This window comes from Corylus avellana, chromosome 5, assembly GCF_965113065.1.
Source record: "Corylus avellana chromosome 5, dhCorAvel1.hap1.2, whole genome shotgun sequence".
Taxonomy (NCBI): Eukaryota; Viridiplantae; Streptophyta; class Magnoliopsida; order Fagales; family Betulaceae; genus Corylus; species Corylus avellana.
In genome coordinates, this window is record NC_142494.1 from 30,415,117 (window position 1) to 30,432,044 (window position 16,928).

The 16,928-nt window shown below is 37.5% G+C and overlaps 4 protein-coding genes and 1 non-coding gene across 11 annotated transcripts; 4 read left to right on the top strand and 1 right to left on the bottom strand.

Annotated features, from left to right (window-relative positions):
- Window positions 1-73: 73 nt before the first annotated feature.
- On the top strand, window positions 74-899 carry LOC132180260 (uncharacterized). The gene has a single exon (XM_059593011.2). The coding sequence runs from the start codon at window positions 177-179 to the stop codon at window positions 666-668; it is 492 nt and encodes a 163-aa protein (XP_059448994.2). The 5' UTR covers window positions 74-176; the 3' UTR covers window positions 669-899.
- Window positions 900-3,011: 2,112 nt separating this feature from the next.
- On the bottom strand, window positions 3,012-4,639 carry LOC132180261 (pectate lyase). Its single transcript, XM_059593012.2, has 3 exons — window positions 4,512-4,639; window positions 3,648-4,388; window positions 3,012-3,559 (listed from the first exon to the last, which is right to left on the bottom strand). Exons 1-3 carry the CDS (start codon window positions 4,622-4,624, stop codon window positions 3,199-3,201), a joined length of 1,215 nt encoding a protein of 404 aa, XP_059448995.1. The 5' UTR covers window positions 4,625-4,639; the 3' UTR covers window positions 3,012-3,198.
- A 2,918-nt stretch (window positions 4,640-7,557) lies between these two features.
- Window positions 7,558-7,629, top strand: TRNAP-AGG (transfer RNA proline (anticodon AGG)). Its single transcript has one exon. It is a non-coding gene; the product is annotated as a tRNA-Pro (tRNA).
- Window positions 7,630-7,634: 5 nt separating this feature from the next.
- Window positions 7,635-12,502, top strand: LOC132180263 (RING-H2 finger protein ATL58). 6 transcript variants are annotated; one of them, XR_009440095.2, is made up of 6 exons: window positions 7,635-8,295; window positions 8,402-8,484; window positions 9,687-10,066; window positions 10,649-11,379; window positions 11,478-11,529; window positions 11,681-12,499. XR_009440095.2 is itself a non-coding variant. In XM_059593013.2 (4 exons), exons 1-4 carry the CDS (start codon window positions 8,077-8,079, stop codon window positions 10,651-10,653), a joined length of 687 nt encoding a protein of 228 aa, XP_059448996.1. In that variant the 5' UTR covers window positions 7,635-8,076; the 3' UTR covers window positions 10,654-12,499. The 6 variants fall into 6 exon arrangements, 1 of the variants encoding a protein (XP_059448996.1); XR_009440096.2 differs by lacking the exon at window positions 11,478-11,529 and having other exon boundaries at window positions 10,649-10,789; window positions 11,681-12,502; XR_009440094.2 differs by having other exon boundaries at window positions 11,478-12,499.
- A 395-nt stretch (window positions 12,503-12,897) lies between these two features.
- Window positions 12,898-15,342, top strand: LOC132180264 (phytolongin Phyl1.1). 2 transcript variants are annotated; one of them, XM_059593016.2, is made up of 3 exons: window positions 12,898-13,466; window positions 13,597-13,669; window positions 13,752-15,342. In XM_059593016.2, exon 3 carries the CDS (start codon window positions 14,103-14,105, stop codon window positions 14,937-14,939), a length of 837 nt encoding a protein of 278 aa, XP_059448999.2. In that variant the 5' UTR covers window positions 12,898-13,466; window positions 13,597-13,669; window positions 13,752-14,102; the 3' UTR covers window positions 14,940-15,342. The 2 variants fall into 2 exon arrangements, with proteins under 2 accessions (XP_059448999.2, XP_059448997.2); XM_059593014.2 differs by having other exon boundaries at window positions 13,927-15,342.
- The last annotated feature ends 1,586 nt before the right edge of the window (window positions 15,343-16,928 follow it).

Here is a 16,928-nt window from a genome sequence, read left to right on the forward strand (position 1 = left end):
CCCTCCCACCCCTCCCACTATATATTCCCTTCCCATCTCCATCCTCTTCCTCATTCTACGGTGCAGTGTTTCTCTATATATCTTAGAGAAGTACTGTAATCTTTAGAATCCACAGCAATCATATATATACACAGAGAACTCAACACAGAAGAAAAAAAAAAAAATACTAGTTTGAAATGGCACATCAAGTTGTTGTTTTGGCTCTCATCTTTGTTGCCATTGCTGGGGTGGCTGCCGCCGAAGCTCAAGCTCCTACAAGTACCCCCACCGCCTCACCAACACCAAAATCCTCACCCACCCCGCCATCATCATCATCACCGGCCTCGGCTCCGCAGTCATCTGCCTCATCCCCACAAGCCTCAGCCGCCACTCCTCAGGCCTCAGCCTCCAGCCCCTCTGCATCTCCACCTGAGAGTGCAGCTACCTCTCCCACCGCCTCTCCTACCACGCCGGCCGCCTCACCCACCGATGACTCCGCTTCCGCCCCCGGCAGCGAGGCCTCATCTCCACCCTCCCCCGGGAGCGAGTCCACTCCTGCAGATGGACCCGCCTCAGGGCCTGCTGTTGATGATGCCCCTGCCGCCTCACCCACACAGAGTGGAGCCACCGCTCTCAAGGTCTCTGCCGCAGCTGGTGCTGCCTTCATCGCTGGCTTCTTCGTCCTCTAAGCGAAAGACGATAGCTTGAGATGTTGTTTATATCCAGTAATTCTTTGCGTCTGCATGTGCTTGTTACGTATCTCCATATTAAATTTATTGATTAAATTCGTGTATTAGTTTTTTTAATACGGGGGAAGGCATTTGATTCTTAGGGGATTATATATGTCTGTTTGTTCCTTGAATAATTTTTTTGAATTTTATATGTATGTGCTTTTTTGGGGTTAAAAGCATTTTGTGAGAGGAGCAGGATAATCCATTTGCTGACATACATTCTTAATAATCTTATTAATTTATTACTTTGTAATTTACATCTCCAACCCAATAGTTAACTTTTCCTACTATATTATCATCATATATGTAAGAGTATTAATACTATATATATATATATACACACACTTACAATTCTCTCACAATAAACTACTAGAAACGAGACATATCGATCATTAAATTAATGCATGGAACAAAATAAGCAAAATGATTGTTTAATTTGGATAGTTCAATCTCCTTCAAACCTATTTTGGGTGAATCGATTATCTTCAAAATAATTAATAGAACGATCTATTTGCAACGTCTTAAAAGAGTCAGACCAACTACCTTTAAATTAACATATTTTGAGGAGATTAATTAACCTCACCCTCAAACCCCTCTTATCAACTGTTTTAATGATGATTTACTACCCAAAACGCTCTAGGGTACCAAAAACATGCTTTAAGGTGGTTCAACTACTCCACCATAAACCACCCCCACATCAAACTTGGGTGGTCAAGCCACCGCAAAACATCACTTCGCCCTTTCTTTTTTCTACGCGTACTTACCATCAACACTTCTTTTCATGGGTGGAAATGATCGTACGGCGATCCGGGAATCTAAGCAGGGTGGCTTTTTTGCCTCTGTTTTGACCATGCATATATGGCCGAAGCAATGTCACCAACCGACCTTTTGTTTACTTTATATTAGTTATATATACGACCAATTCTCTGGAATGCACAAAGAGTAGATGAGAAAGAGAGAAAATGGTGCACGTAACTTATGGATAGAAATCTCTAGCTTAATTAGTAATTTTGTTGCTCAATTTATTACTAATTTAGACATTGAATAAGATAAAGTTTTTAAAGATTTATTTGTTAAAACATGTTTAAAGCAGTTCGCTTCCTGTATTAACAAGCTAGTGAGCCCCATGCATAAAAATGTTCTTATATTTATTATTTAAACTATTAACATTTTGAAACAAGAGATTTAATTAATCCAATAAATTAGTCAATCATGGGTAGTAAGCACAATGAGTATGTTTTCCTACTAGCTAAGGGAATGTTAGCCCCACCGTACCAAATTAGTCAAATATATAGATGTGATACTCGTGTGGTTATAAAGGTAAATTAGATTCTCTTTTGGCGATTGCAGATTGACAGGGAAAAAGGAAGCACTTGGGGTTGCAGTTTTTCCTTTGTCGGTTAAAACCCTCGATTCTTACAATTATCTCTAATTACTTGCTTTTCTTACTAGCAACGCACTTACCAAAAATTCGGTTGATTTAATTTTCATTATAACATTTTTTTTTTTTTTTGTTTTCAGACCTGGAAGGCTGGAAGCCTTTAGCCTTTAGCCACACAAAATATAAATAAGATTAGATCCCAGGCCTCTTATATGATTTTAAGAATTTTTATCAATACTCATTCTTATACTATACTCATCTCATTGGGTTGTTGATCTGGCCATGTCTATTAGTCGATCTTTGGACCTTTTTTTTTTTTTTTTTTTACAACCGCTGATTTAAGTGCTATATCAGCTTTGTCAGGGACGGAGGTAGAGTTTATTAGGGGCAGGGGCCAAGAGCCAATAAATTGTGTTGCTAAGGGCTAATATGCCACAAAAAAAAAAATTACCTTATAATTTATTTTTTTTTACCATAATTTTTTTTTTTCCTTATGAGTTGGGGGTGGCCACCTCCGTCCCGGCCATGTGGGATAAATGTGTAATATATAACATTTCTCTTTTATTTACTTATACACCACATCTTTATCTTACTTTTATTTCACTATATTGACGAGAAAAGTCTAGTAGTGATTAGATTTTTTTTTTATTATTATTATTCTAACAAAAGTTGATTCAATGTTAATACACCCTACCACATTAGCATAATAAGATAAAAATGTGATATATAAAATTTTGACATTTTACCAAAAAGCGAGGGGGTTAGTAAGAGATGAATTGCCCAATAACGACCTTGCAATTGGCTGCTAGAATTGTAGGCCCGGTAGTTTGAGGTGTGGGATCAACCCGTTTCAAATGGATGGACTTTGCAGTCTCTTCTCTATGAAACTGTTAAAATTACGTGCAATTCGGACAGCCAATTATAATAAATCCCCATGCACATGCAGAAGATGTAATTAAGATCTTAATTACTTCTTAAGTGGTTAAATAAGTGGCTGGAAAACTACAAATATATAGTAAACTGCTGGCAACAAAGGATTAATAGTCTTCTCACATCCTTTATTCTTGCCTAATTCCCACAGTAGTACTATTTCCAGCTAATATTAAATTAGCAGCGGGAACCCTTCCTACAACTAAGTGCACCAGCGGTGGTAGTCATTGAACCCACCAGAGACGATGGTCTTGCACTCAGGCTATATGCCCTGGCATAGCTGGAAGATGCACCTGCGCCCGACTGCAGGAAGTATGCTCCGTTCAGCATCAAATCCCCGTCCGACCGCCAGTTCCAATGCCTCCATTCACTCTCCGGCGCATCCTCATGCTTCGTCACCTCTTTCTTGAACCTCTCATTGGGTGCAAGAAATCTATTGCCTTGGCTGTAGATTGTCGGCGAAGCACTCCCTCCAATTGCATACATTTCCCAGTGAGTGTAGTCATTGTTCACCACATGAAAATAACCATGCCTACACCTGCATTAACATATTATAATTAAATTGTTAGTTTTAAAGCACCATTTATCTCAAAAAAAAAATTAAAATTAAAATTATTTAAATTAACCTCGGCATCCTCTGTACTAGCCCTTCTCCAAAATGATTAAAGGCAACAGTGATTTGCATGTCCTTGTCTTGTGTATACGAGTCACTGTGGCCTAAAAGCATGACTTTGTCATGATGGGTCATGTAGTTGTTGGAGATGGTGATGGCCGTGGATCCATGGATGGCATCAATGAGACCATCATGGCAGTTAGACAACGAGCAATGGTCCACCCATACATGCCTCCCTCCAAAGATGGACACCCCATCGCCGTCCGACACGGTCCACCAGCCGGAGTGTTGAGGGGAGTCTCTTATAATGGCGCGTCCTCCTTGCTTACAATCATGAATGTTGATGCCATGGATGATGATGTTTGTCACATAATGTATGGTGATGCATGGCCCTCCTGCAATGTGGACGCTCGCACCCCTTCCATCAATGGTCTTGAAAGAGTTCATCACTAGCTCTTCCTTCAGCTTGATAACCATGTCTCTTTGGAAAATAATCCACAACGGCTCATCTTGTATCACGGCATGCCGTAGAGTCCCCGGCCTGGGGTTCACTGGGTCATCGTCACCGGAGTCAGTCACCATGTAGATGGCACCATTTCTTCCTCCGATTGCATGCTTTCCAAACCCAATGGCACAATCTGCTAACCTCTGCCGGTTCTTGGCCCAGTTCGGGTCGCACCGCCAGCAATCGTCAATTGGGTTGCCGGTTCCACAGGATAAATACCCCAAGTTCCTCCTCGACGCATTGATGCTCCTAGGAAAAATAAAATGTACGTGACACATAATTAATTATATAACCATGCATAAATCATTTTTTACCTATATATAAAATGTGCACATAAAATTTTCAATAAATCTTTGAATGTAGCTTAATTACCTGTGTACTTCTTGTACAACAAGATCAGGGTCTTGTACTGGTGAGGAGAAAGCAAGAGTTGAAGATAGAATAAAGATGGAAATGATCAGAAGCAAAAGAGAAAGAGGAGCCATTTTTTTTCTTCTTCTAGTCTTGGGAACAAGTGGAGAGGGAATTGTGAGAGAGATAGTGGCAGACTATGTGGGTTATAAAGGAACAAAAAGCCGGGAGGAGAGGCGTGATTAAGCTTAGCATGTGGGGTCCCCATTATCGTAATTTCAGGGTTTTCTTATAATCTTTTTTTTTTTGGTTTAAATTTTCCTTTTAAATCTGGCAGTTTAAAACCGTTAATCAAAGTCCTCTTCTCCAAGTCAAATTTGTTGACTCTTGGTTTTGATCCGCCCGTAAAGTGTTTCCTTACCCTCTTTCACCTTCCACACTGGCACACTCCCCATTATTTAAGCACTTTGGGCTTTGCTGGCTCCAAATATGATAACATTAATTAATTAATATTGTTGAGGAAAAAAAAAAAGAATCTTACTTAATTAACAAAACAAATAAAGTAAGTAAGCACCCATTAATTAATTAATTATTTTATTTCAATAAATAAATCTATCTAATCATTACGAGTTCATGGCATTATTGATCCAAATCATCCTCATCAAACTACACTAAGCAATCAGATTAAGATTCGTGAATCTATATTTGAGAAAACTGCACTACTCATTCCCTTAAATTACTATCAAATTTGCACTGTACGTGAATCCCATATTTATAGTGAGATTTAGTGGAGATATATAAACGTTAAAGCTATGGTCATTGGTTCTTGACTTTGCAAAATGAAAGTAAATTTTCTTCTCGACAACATGATGTGTGTTTAGGCAGAACCATATTGACCTTAACCCATAATATGTATGTATACATATATTCCGTAATCTTCTTCTTTTTTTCCCCCCTGACTGCGGAACAAAAATTGACTTATACATCATGTTACAAAAAAAAAAAAAAAAAAAAAAAAGACTAATACATGATCAAAGTTCCCTTAGTCCTTATTATATATTGTCCCTAGTTACTTTTACGTGCTCTTGCACATGATCCCAGTATTAAATTGTCAAAGACATGGCTATCAAGTAGGTTGATATAGGTTGATAAGTGAGACTAAACAATACTGCAAGGATGAAATCAGAATTTTTACAAAACTAAGATGTTTTATCCAAAATAGAGTCAAAAGCATGAATAAGAGGTTAAACCTAGTTGTTCATGGTCTCAGACTCTCAGTCCCCCTTTGTCCGCTTGGGACTCAAACATGTGGAATCACTAGAAGGCATTGTTTTGGAAATTCTGACATGGACACTAAGTACATTAATTATGTAATGATATGATATGATGGGAAAATGGAAGAAGAGCCTATGAACCCTAATCTGGCAAAGAAAGAGGGCCGTGCCCAGTGGGATCAATTATATCAAAGATGTGTTTGCTCAGACAGAAAGAAGGAAAAAGAAAAAAATAGAAAGAAGAAGACTGCAAAGCAAATGCCAATGATCAAAATAAGGCTTTAAACGTTTTGCGCACGACTCATGCTTTGTTTCTGCTTTTTTCTTGGATGCCAAACATACCGTGAAACTTACTCCACAACTTTATGACTTGCTGTAATATCTTGCCCAATCACCAACCAAACACAAATTAAATAAACTTATCCCAACCCAAATAATATAAGTTAATGTTTATTTTACTGTTGGTAAGTTGGGATGATGAAGACCATTAATTATTTGAATAAATATAGGTCAATCTTTGTTTTTCTCTCTAGTTAAAAAAAATTGTGTGTGTATATATATATATAATTTTGTAACTTTTAAATATTTACCATGCAATTATGCACATCTTAGTTCTTGACAAAACAAAATGGGGCTATTAGATTTATAATTTTTAAGATCATACGCAGTTTTCAGAGCTAGAGACTTGATCGGGACTCACCTAGGATTCGCCCGAGACTTGATCGGGTCTACTAGGGACTTGATTAAGACCTGCCCGGGACTTGACTAGGACCTAATTAGAACCCGCCCGGGGACCAACCCAAGACTTGACCGAAACTCGCTTGGGATCCTGTCGGGACCTAGTCGAGACATGCTCGGCTGTCGAAACCCGACTGGACCCACCTAGGACCTGCCTGGGACCCGCCCGGGACTTGATCGGGACTCGCCCGAGACTTAACGGGGACCTGACTGGACCTGCCTAGGACCCCACCAGGATCCGCCTGGGACTTGACCAGGACTCACCCTAGACCCGTCCAGGACCCCGTCAAGACTTGCCTGGGACTTGACCGAGACTCGCCCATCGCCCATTGCCCAGGACCCGCCCGGGATTCGTCGGAAAACATTTTCCTTGAAAATGATTTCTTAGAAAACATTTTTCAGTATTTGGCATGTACAAAAAATTAAGCGAGTCTTGATTGGGTTCCCGACTGAAAACATTTTCCTGGAAAACATTTTCTAGTATTTGGTGTGTACGCAAAATCATATTAAACACTAAATTATTGTTAGTTAATTTTTATATTTTAATTAAACATAATTTTTAGTTTTATTTTTTAAATTATTGTATATTAGTATTTTATGTTGTGAATAAAAATTACATTTTATAGATTAATATGATTAAATGAAAATATAAAAAATATTTGTAATTTTCCGTGTGCGCACCAAACGCTAGAAAATATTTTCATTGTAATACATTTTTCTATAAAATAACTTTCCTAAAAATATTTTAGGTCAAAACAAACGGAGCCTCACACTATATATATATTTTCTCGTTAATTTATTTGGAGGCCCTTTAACGCCCTGGTGGTCAGGTTAGTGTCTCTGAAATGTTTGTGGATCGGAGTTAAAGCCCAAGCCTTATATTATTAAAAAGAAAAGGAAACCCAAGTTTAAAGCTGTGGCCCAACAGCCAGACCACTTGACAAATTTTCAGTACTCACTCAGTAGCCTCGCTTAACTAATAAAAGATTATAATAAAATAAAATGAATTTATTTCCTTTTTCTTAGTAAATACACCATTTGTATTTCGTCTCCCAGGGCATTTGGTCTAGTGGTATGATTCTCGCTTAGGGTGCGAGAGGTCCCGAGTTCAATTCTCGGAATGCCCCCTCAACAATGCTTTTTTGATTGGGGGATATTTTGTTTTGATTTGCCCCAACTAGACGTGGGCTTCCAGCAGCACGAAAAGGTTAACGAACACTTCTAGCACAGCATTGCCTTCGCCTCTCTCAGTCTCTCTCTCTCTTTCGCTGTCTGCTTCATTCTGTTCCACTTTCAGATTCTGAATAAAATAGTAGATTTTATCATCTAGTATCTTCTACTATAATTCAAATCAATTTCTAATTTTTTTCATCTGGGTCTTCTCCAAAAATTCATTTTGGATTTGATCCAACGAAATCAAATTGCTTATTTCTTAGATTGCTTCCGAATCTCTCTCTCTCTCCTTCTTCTTAATCTCAAAATCCTCGGAGTTTTCATCGTATGATAATATTGTCTTTCACAGTTGTTCCTTTACGTTTATTATATATTGTTGGGGGTTGTTTGGAGGATTATTAATGATGTCTTATAGCCATTCAGATCCACCTTGTAGTTCCTTATCAAGAGCTTCAAACGCACAGAGGATGTACCAAGCTTTGATTATCTCTATTCCTGTCTCCTCTGCTTTTATCATCCTCCTCTTCTTCTACTTGTGCTATCTTCGCCGTCAGAGGGCCTATTGGTCGTCTATTCGAATGCGAGCGTCTTATGCTGACAACAACAATGGCATCTCCAGGGTAAGATCATTCCCCTTTCTTGGTTTTCACCAATTTGTGTTATTTACATGCTTACTTTTGTGTGTGTATGTGTAAACTGTGTCTTTTTATGGTTATGGTTGTGCAGTCTGAATTGGGCATGAAGAAAGAACTAAGAGAGATGCTACCCATAATTGTGTACAGGGAGAGCTTCTCTATCAGAGATACACAGTGAGTGGACTTCCTTTTTTGGTTGACTTTACTTGTGTGACTGTGTCTCAGACTCTCATAGTTATCGAAGTCGGTATGCTTATTTAGTATTTAGCATTGTCTTATTGCTATATTTGACAAAATGACTTCCTTTGTGTTCTTCTATATTTCGATTACTTATAAAAATAAAATAAAATAAAAAGATTCTTATATTCTATATCTCCTTAACCTCTATATATTGAACCCTTCCTCATTAGGATTTCTGTTATTTGACGATAACGGTCCAACTGTTAAGCTTTCCTAGTTGATTCAATTTAATACTGATGATTCTTAACTTTCTACTTATACTTTATTGGTTATTAGAGTTTAGTCCAATTTGTTCTAGAAATATATAGATATCTGTTTAATGTTGCTATAAGTAAAAAGAGGAAAAATAATTCGACGGAAAGTGCACCTTTTCAGATTATTGAACTGGACTGATTGTTTCAGACTATTCAGTTTTCTTTTGAACGAGCCCAGTGTAGAGGTTTTGATTGGATTGGGCAAAGCCCTATCATAATTGTATCTAGTGGTGAGCGAGTTGAGTTGATTATAGAGGTGGAAAAGGTAAATCCAAGCGTATGGATACTTGGTATCTGTGTCAAAAGTATATGAAGTTGTTTGGGGAGAAAGGTTTTAGTTTGGAGGTTGGATACCCATACACAAGAAGATTCAAAGCCGGTCAAACATAACTAAAGAAGTCAATGAGTAACTTCATTTGAATGCCGTAGAAATGAATATGGAACCTACCTTGGTCGTAAAGCCTCATCAGCATGGTTCCAGAGGCCTAGGTTTAAAACCTGTCAGCGTGTTGACTATTGTCTAACTTGTAGTATGATAAAATATCATACTATGCAGTAAGCTTTGTTGACGATGGGGGGAGCAGCTGGGAATTTAATTATGTTTCGGCTTTAAATTACCACTTGTCATGACCAGAGAATGAATTCTTTCTTCAAAAGCTTCAGAAATCGTTATTACAAAAATTGTAGTAAGCTTATTATTATTATTATTATTATTATTATTTTCCTTCTCCCTTTAGAGGAGGGGGGGAGGGGTGTGAATCTCTGGAAAAGGAAATATAGATGAGTGGTTGAAAAATGAAATGTAATTACCCCATGAAATATTAAATTTGATATGATGTACATTCAATAAACTAAAATGAGGTAACATCTGTATTCTTGCAGATGCTCAGTGTGCCTTGCGGACTACCAGGCAGAGGACAGGCTTCAACAGATACCTGCCTGTGGCCATACGTTTCACATGGACTGCATTGATCACTGGCTCACTACCCATACCACCTGCCCACTCTGCCGCCTCTCTCTCCTTGCCACCAAATCTTCAACTGAACTACCGCATGTACATGATGCATCGATTCAACAGAGGCCCCATACTTGGGAAGAAACACAAGCCGTACAAATATCTGAATCAAGCCTTGGAGATGCGAGACTTCCCCAAAACAATTCTAAAGAAGATGCAAGAAACTCTGATTCTCTTGATCATGAGAGAGAATTTACGGGTTCAAGATATGACACTGAGCGACATGAGCCTATTGATGGATTTTCTGGTAATTTCTGGTTTGTTGCACACGAGCTTAATCTTTGTCACACCTTTTAAATTTTAATTTTATTCTTTTTCCCCTCTTTTTCAAGCATTGCATATTGAATTAATTCTTCTCATGTAGTTAATTTCATTTGATTCATATACATTTCTACTGTGCACATCATTATGATTCTGTGAAGTAGTACTTTGTTGCCCGGGTTATGCCCTTGTTCCCCATTTTGATGCTTGATGTGCCTTTAACGACATCATTCAATACCATTCAATGATGTTGATGTATGAAACAGATGCTGAATATTCTCTCTTTCTGGTGAAAAGATTACATAGCTAATAGTTGTCTGTGTCCATCAAGGGTGATACTGTTTCTGCCTTCATTTATACTTATTTAAAGAAGCAAGGGCGACAACTGCATATTGTTTGTCTGCAAAAGACATTGATAGAGAGAATCTGGTTCATAACAAACAATTTCATTTGCATTTCTCATAAATTACTAAGCTCTTTCTATTGCATGTCTAAATATATGTATGCTAAAATGTTATGGTATGGTTTGTTTCAATTGATGATGTCCCTTTTGGTTGTTTTTGAACAGCTTGACCTATCTCAAGAACTGAGCCAGTATAGCTGCAAATGCCATCATGAATCAGACGCTGTCTCTTGAGTCCTGCTCTCCAAGTGGGATGTTAAAGAGCAAGAACCAAGTCTCATGAATTGGCCAGTTTTCCTCTAGAAGGTGAGAAAAAACTAAATAAAATGATTGCTAATTGATTAGGATCTAAGAGAAGTTTAGAACTTTTTGGAAAAAAAAATCTTGGATCTTTTGAGATTAGTCAAATGCACGGAACTATTCAGGGTACACAGCAATCTTGTCTGATTGAAAATGATACCATGAACGGGAACCAATTTTACTTGGGATCGTGATTCTCATGTTTATGTATGGAGAGCAGCTCTAATTAGATCAATGTGATGGGCGAACGGTCAAAGGAGTTGTAACTACATTAGCATTGATAAGAGCTACAATGTCTTGTAAATGGGAAACCATGGTTTCAAGAAGAACTTTTGAGCTCTAATGCAGCTGCTTCTTGTTTGAACGTAAGTATTGTCTAGAAGGTGCATCAATCAACATCGTCTTGGGTGTAAAGAGAGAGACAGATGGTATTAAGGGTACATTTTGCCACCTAGTGGGCTGTAGTGGTGAATGAGTATGGTGAAGCTGTGATAAGTCTTGGCTCCCTTCCACCACAAAAGATTATTGATTTATTGCTCATATCCCTTCCTCAAGAACATGGGTCTCCCCAATGAGGTTTTCACTTGAGACCTAAGGTTAGAGTTTATGTTTTATAAAGCTGGTCATTGTGGCTTAAGGTCAAAGTATAGATCTTTATACTTAATTTCTAAACAAAGCTTCATGTGCTATTTAGGACAAGCATGTTATGTTGAATTGTATGCATGTGCCCTCTGATATAAGTCAAAGTAAGTACATTTGCACATGATGATGTTTTATTTCAACAATTTGAACCATAACCTATCTTGAATTAAAGGTTTAATTTATAAAGTTTCAGTTCCGAGTCAAGGAAATAAAGTTATTGAGGTTGGTGCAATTATGTGAAATATCTTTTTGCAGATATGAACCTCTTGATGACTAGAACTACAGTTCATGGAAAATGGCAAAATGCCTCTTGAGGTGATGCAAGTATGCACAAACTTCGATTTTATGCTTTTGGAGCCTACCCTTTTGCACCCCAATGATCGTCATCAGCTGCAGAAACTCCTATTATGCTAAGCGGGAAAAGGCTATTAGGCTTATCTAGGAAAGGAAATAATGCTAGAAACCAACTTTTTTTTTTTTTTTCCTATTACTAAATAACTTCTTTTTTTTTTTCACAAAAAATTCAAATATCATTTCATTTTTATATTACATCAATAACTTTTTATTATTATTCAAGTAAAAAACTCTTTACCAAATAGGCCCGGTATTCACTTGTTACATGACAAGAAGCATTTATCTCGGGTTTTGATATGAAATACTTGGGTAATGTAACACCTCCAATCTGTTAGGGTTCGGTTTATTAATTAAAAAGCTTATGAGGCGCAAATGTCATGAATATGAATAAAAAAGATACTTAATAGCACATCACATGCATGAATTTTAAAAACCTTTATTAAACATAAATGTGAAAACCTAAAATCTAGGTGATGGATTAATTTCTAGATGCACTCATGTACTTATAAAGTAAACCACCTCCACATAGCCCAAAACTTTATCTTTATTTATTTTTAATATAATAAAATATATATATATTTTTAACATGTGGCATATGACATGTTAAAACTGTTTACGTGGCATTAACGAGGGTATTACCACCTAATTAATTTTAGATGGGAGTGAAGTGAAAAAAAAAAAAAAAAAAAAAAACCTTTAGAATTAAAATGTGATTTTAAAATCTCAAAGGGAAAATTGAAATCATGCAAAAACCTACAGAGTTATCATATATATATATATATATATATATATATATTGAGTTAAATTCACTTTACCCTTGAAGTTTCAGGAGTTTTTCAATTCGAATCTTAATGTTTAAAAATTGGCAATGTACTTCCTTAATGTTTCAAAAATTTTCAATTTAGACTCTCCGTTACTAATTTTCGTCTAATTGGACGAAAATCATCTCACATGCGTCTCACATGGGATTTTGATGCCCTTTATTCTAATTTTGGCCTCATCAAAACCTATGAAATTACGTAATTATCCCCAATTTCATAGATTTTAAAGAAGGGTAATTACATAATTTCATAAGTTTTAATGAGGACAAAATTAGAATAGAGGGCATCAAAATTTCGCATGAGACACACATGGGATGATTTCCGTTTAATTAGACATAAATTAGTAACGAGGGTCTAAATTGAAAATTTTTGAAACATTCAGAGGGTACATTGCCAATTTTTAAACATTGAGGTTCGAATTGAAAGACTTCTAAAAATTCAATGAGTAAAGTGAATTTTTCCCAATTTTTTTAATAATTGGTAACAATATTTGACGTGGTGCAACGATTTTGAGTGGTTTCCAGTTGTACTAAGAAATCAAATTGCAAAAGCTATTTTTTTTTTTAATATTATTCTCAAGCTTTCAACCAAATAATAAAAAATAAATTAATTTTTTCAAACATATTTTCCAAGTCTCGTGTAAAAAGAAAAAAATAAGGTTTCTTGCCAAATTAGAAATGACGGGGTCTCTGGGGACTGGAAGTGGAAGTCGAAGACAAAAACGAAAGCAACGAGGTCAAAAAGTCAAACAGTTAATACCACTACCACCCCTCTGTAAACGCCTATTTCATTATCTCCAATTATTTCTCTCACGGGCTTCTGAAGCTACATCTTTTGAAGGATTCTTTAGAGCTTGACTTTACAAGGTAAATGCTTGACGATGATCTACTTGGTAGCCCAGATGATTTTTCATTAACATTTTTCAAATTGGGCTTGTTTGAAATTTTTTAGATTGTACCTCTGATCATCTGTACCTTTTTGGTTCGTTGGTTACAGAGGGCGTGCCATGGCAAAGTTGTGTTTTTGTTGTTTATGTGGGTGTTTGTGATTTGTGAAGATCGCTAGGCAGGTATGAGACTTCATTCTTGCTTTTGAACGCTTAGCTGAGGGATTCTGTTGGTATTTATTTGAGGCTTTTTACTTTACAGCAGATGAATTACTGGCATTTTATTTGGTTATTGCCTCTTTGGTTGAGGGATTTATTGGGTTCTTCTTTTGCCAAATCCTGATTGCATAGATTCTTCGGCACCCTACCTTCTACATAGAAAAGGGAATAATCGAAAAGGTATTGCAGAGCCCTATATTAACAGTTTTAATTAATCTCAGGCTTTTATGGTGACGAGACTGCTTGGTGTGTGATAAAGTCAAGTGGGTGTTGACGATCTGGAACCTGGAAAGAAAGAAACAAGGATAATACAGAGTGTGTTTTTATCATTCTAAGCTTGTTTTTCAACTGGAATTGGCTGCAGAATAAAGTTGAGGGAGTTTTTATCACCATTGTAATGGATACGATTCAGAATACAGTTTATTACTGTTGCGTTCAAAGGAGTAACCGGATTCTGTACACGCATAGTGGGGGAGACCATGAAATTGAGAATTTGGCTGCTTTGTGCTTGGAAAGGGCTCCCCCATTCCACAAGTGGTATTTCCAGACAATGCATAAAAGGACTTTTGGGTTTTTGATGGAAGATGGTTGTGTTTATTTCACAATTGTTGATGAGGGTCTGGGTAACTCGGGTGTTCTTCAGTTCCTGGAGCATGTGAGAGATGAATTTAAGAAGGTGGCTAGAAAAGGTTCAAGGGGAAGTTTTTCAAGTATGAACTCAATTGGCATGCAAGAACAGCTAGTGCCTGTCATCCGCCACTTGATCACCTCGCTGGAGAATGTTTCTCAAAGCAGGAGTGATTGGACAGCTGAAACACCTTCATCACTTCATGCAGGTCTGTCTCCATCACCAAGTAATGCAAATGGACAAATTGAAGCTGCTAGTTCTACAAAAGCCCCTTTGTTGAGCAAATCTAGCAAGCAAGAGAAAAAGAAGGCAAAGGATCATGTGATTGGAATGAGAGACATTGAGTTGGACGAGCACCGAAGATCTACGGATAGAGGAGTCAAGGCTGATTTGGAAGCTCTGGATTCTAATAACCAAAGTGGAGTAAGTTCCTCGGTCTCATTACAGAAGGATTTAGGCTCAATGAGGGTCAGACCAGGCTCTCAAAGTATTCGGAAGAAGTGGTGTCGCCAAGTACGAATTGTTCTTGCCATTGATGCAGCTATCTGTGTAATACTGTTCGTGATCTGGTTATTGATCTGTCGTGGTATTGCATGCCTTCGTTGAAAGATTTATCATTTCTGTGAGACTTTAGAACTAAAGTACGGTTCCAAATGTAAGCTGGAATCATGACTTGGAAGATTCCAATCCAAGTTCTTTGAAGAATAGTTTCTGCAGGGAATGAATGAGTGAAAGCCACATACCAATTTGTCCATGAGATTTAATGTATATCTGAAGGTATGCCCCTTAAAACTAAAATTCAATGGGATCGGATCTAGGAAACACACTGTATAGTGTCATTGCTTTTGCATGTGTATATGAAATATCCATAAGATTTTCAAGTTCTTGTTTCTGAGTGATTCTATATTCTGATTGCTGATATAAGAGATGTTTTGTAATCTCAGAATTTGCTTTGTCAATTACCTTCTTTTTATTAATTTTCATGCACTGAAGCATCCTACTTTTCTTTTGCTTAGTGCTTGCTGGTTTTTCAAACATTCTTCAATCAACATGAAGTTGTTTTCTGAACCCTCGTATCGATTATTTGTTACTTGTGCGTTTCCAATTAAATCTCTGCATATTAATCTGTATTGACAATTGATTAAGAAATCATTGTATCATTAGGCAGGAGTGAGTGCAATTGGTAAGCTCCGCATTCAACTCAGTTTAAGATAGAAATGTGTCTGAATTTGTAGTGCTCTGCTGTGCCTGCTAACCACTTCTCTCCTCATTCCTAGTTACAGTGTGTGCTTCATTAAAATTAGGCAGGTTTCAAAGCAAAGCACTTTCTTTTGTATTTTTGTTTGGGATGTGGTCTGGTGAAGAAGTGTCATTGAGAAAATTCAATTTTGTTTGTAATCAATGATGAACCGATTGCTCTTTTATATAGGGTCTCTTTCCTTTCTAAGCTTTCTATGAGTTAATTTTTTCTAGTATGAATGGACTCTCTTTGCAAGCTGCCGACAGTGCTCGAGGAGGAGGGAAACCTCCCCTCCTTCCCTTCCCCTTCCTCGCTACATGCTGTCCTCTACCGAGTTTCTCTCTTCTCCGAGAGAGAAGTTCCCTTTTTCATCTAAAGTTCTCTCTAGATCCTCTTGCCTCTTATGAGGTTCAATATGACGATCTATCCCTGATCCTCACAAAGTCAGTCTTTGTCTCTCCCCCTTGTCGGGCACATCATCTACCTTGCCATTCGTCTTCTCCACAATGTCGCTTGTCGGATTTGTCAAGGTTCTCAAATTGAATTTTTCAAAGCCCGATTTACTTTCCTCTACTAGACCCAACTTGTAATGCGCCACTCCACCGCTCTCTCCAGCGTCCCAGCTTTCCGTACCCCACAGCCGCCTCTCCATTTGACATCCACGTGCCGGCGCGTGAGGCACTCAAGCTAGACAACCTCTTCACGCCGCCTTCCTCCGCCAGTGTTGCTGTTTTGTGGGGTTTTTTTGCTGTTTTTTATTTTCCTATAACTTTGAAGTTTTAAATTTCTATCTTTCCCTCTGGTTCTACATTTATGCTATTGTTGTTACCAACAGGCGTTTGGGAAGGGTATCTTGATGGTCATGCCCCTATCCATGTCCCTTGCATTGGGAGTTTGGGTAGGGTTCAAGGGTTTCGCAATGGTCATACTCATGCCCGCACCTTGTTTACCCGCCTTAATTAATGGCCACTTCTCTTGGTGTTCATGCCTAGAATACATAGGGTCATGTCATTATTTTGATACATTCTCTTTTAATTTCTGTTTACTTTGGTTGTTTGTGACTTATTGCCCAGTCTTTTTTTTTTTTTTTTGGTTATTAGTTGTAATTCTTGTTTGACATATATATATATAGTTTGAACCTAATATTATTCTCCCATTTTATATAATATTAAATCCAATATAAGACATCCCCTGGAAGAGGGAAGTAGTGGAGGACAAGAATGGCTCACAAAAGATGCCAACACATGATAATGGCAATATTGTTTGTAATGGTTACTGATGTCCAGAAATATTTCAAGTTAATTCAAGAATTAAATCCTTTTTGCCAAAACCTAAAAACAAACAAACGAACATCA

What these genes read in the sequence shown, in the direction of transcription:
- LOC132180260 (XM_059593011.2), top strand. Translation starts at nt 177, where the DNA reads ATGGCACATCAAGTTGTTGTTTTGGCTCTCATCTTTGTTGCCATTGCT.
- LOC132180261 (XM_059593012.2), bottom strand. Translation starts at nt 4,624, where the DNA reads ATGGCTCCTCTTTCTCTTTTGCTTCTGATCATTTCCATCTTTATTCTA. An exon ending in GTTGTACAAGAAGTACACAG is followed by an intron (nt 4,389 to 4,511) that starts GTAATTAAGCTA and finishes TATTTTTCCTAG; the next exon opens with GAGCATCAATGCGTCGAGGA. An exon ending in CTAGTACAGAGGATGCCGAG is followed by an intron (nt 3,560 to 3,647) that starts GTTAATTTAAAT and finishes ATGTTAATGCAG; the next exon opens with GTGTAGGCATGGTTATTTTC.
- LOC132180264 (XM_059593016.2), top strand. Translation starts at nt 14,103, where the DNA reads ATGGATACGATTCAGAATACAGTTTATTACTGTTGCGTTCAAAGGAGT.
- LOC132180263 (XM_059593013.2), top strand. Translation starts at nt 8,077, where the DNA reads ATGATGTCTTATAGCCATTCAGATCCACCTTGTAGTTCCTTATCAAGA. An exon ending in ACAACAATGGCATCTCCAGG is followed by an intron (nt 8,296 to 8,401) that starts GTAAGATCATTC and finishes ATGGTTGTGCAG; the next exon opens with TCTGAATTGGGCATGAAGAA. An exon ending in TTCTCTATCAGAGATACACA is followed by an intron (nt 8,485 to 9,686) that starts GTGAGTGGACTT and finishes GTATTCTTGCAG; the next exon opens with ATGCTCAGTGTGCCTTGCGG.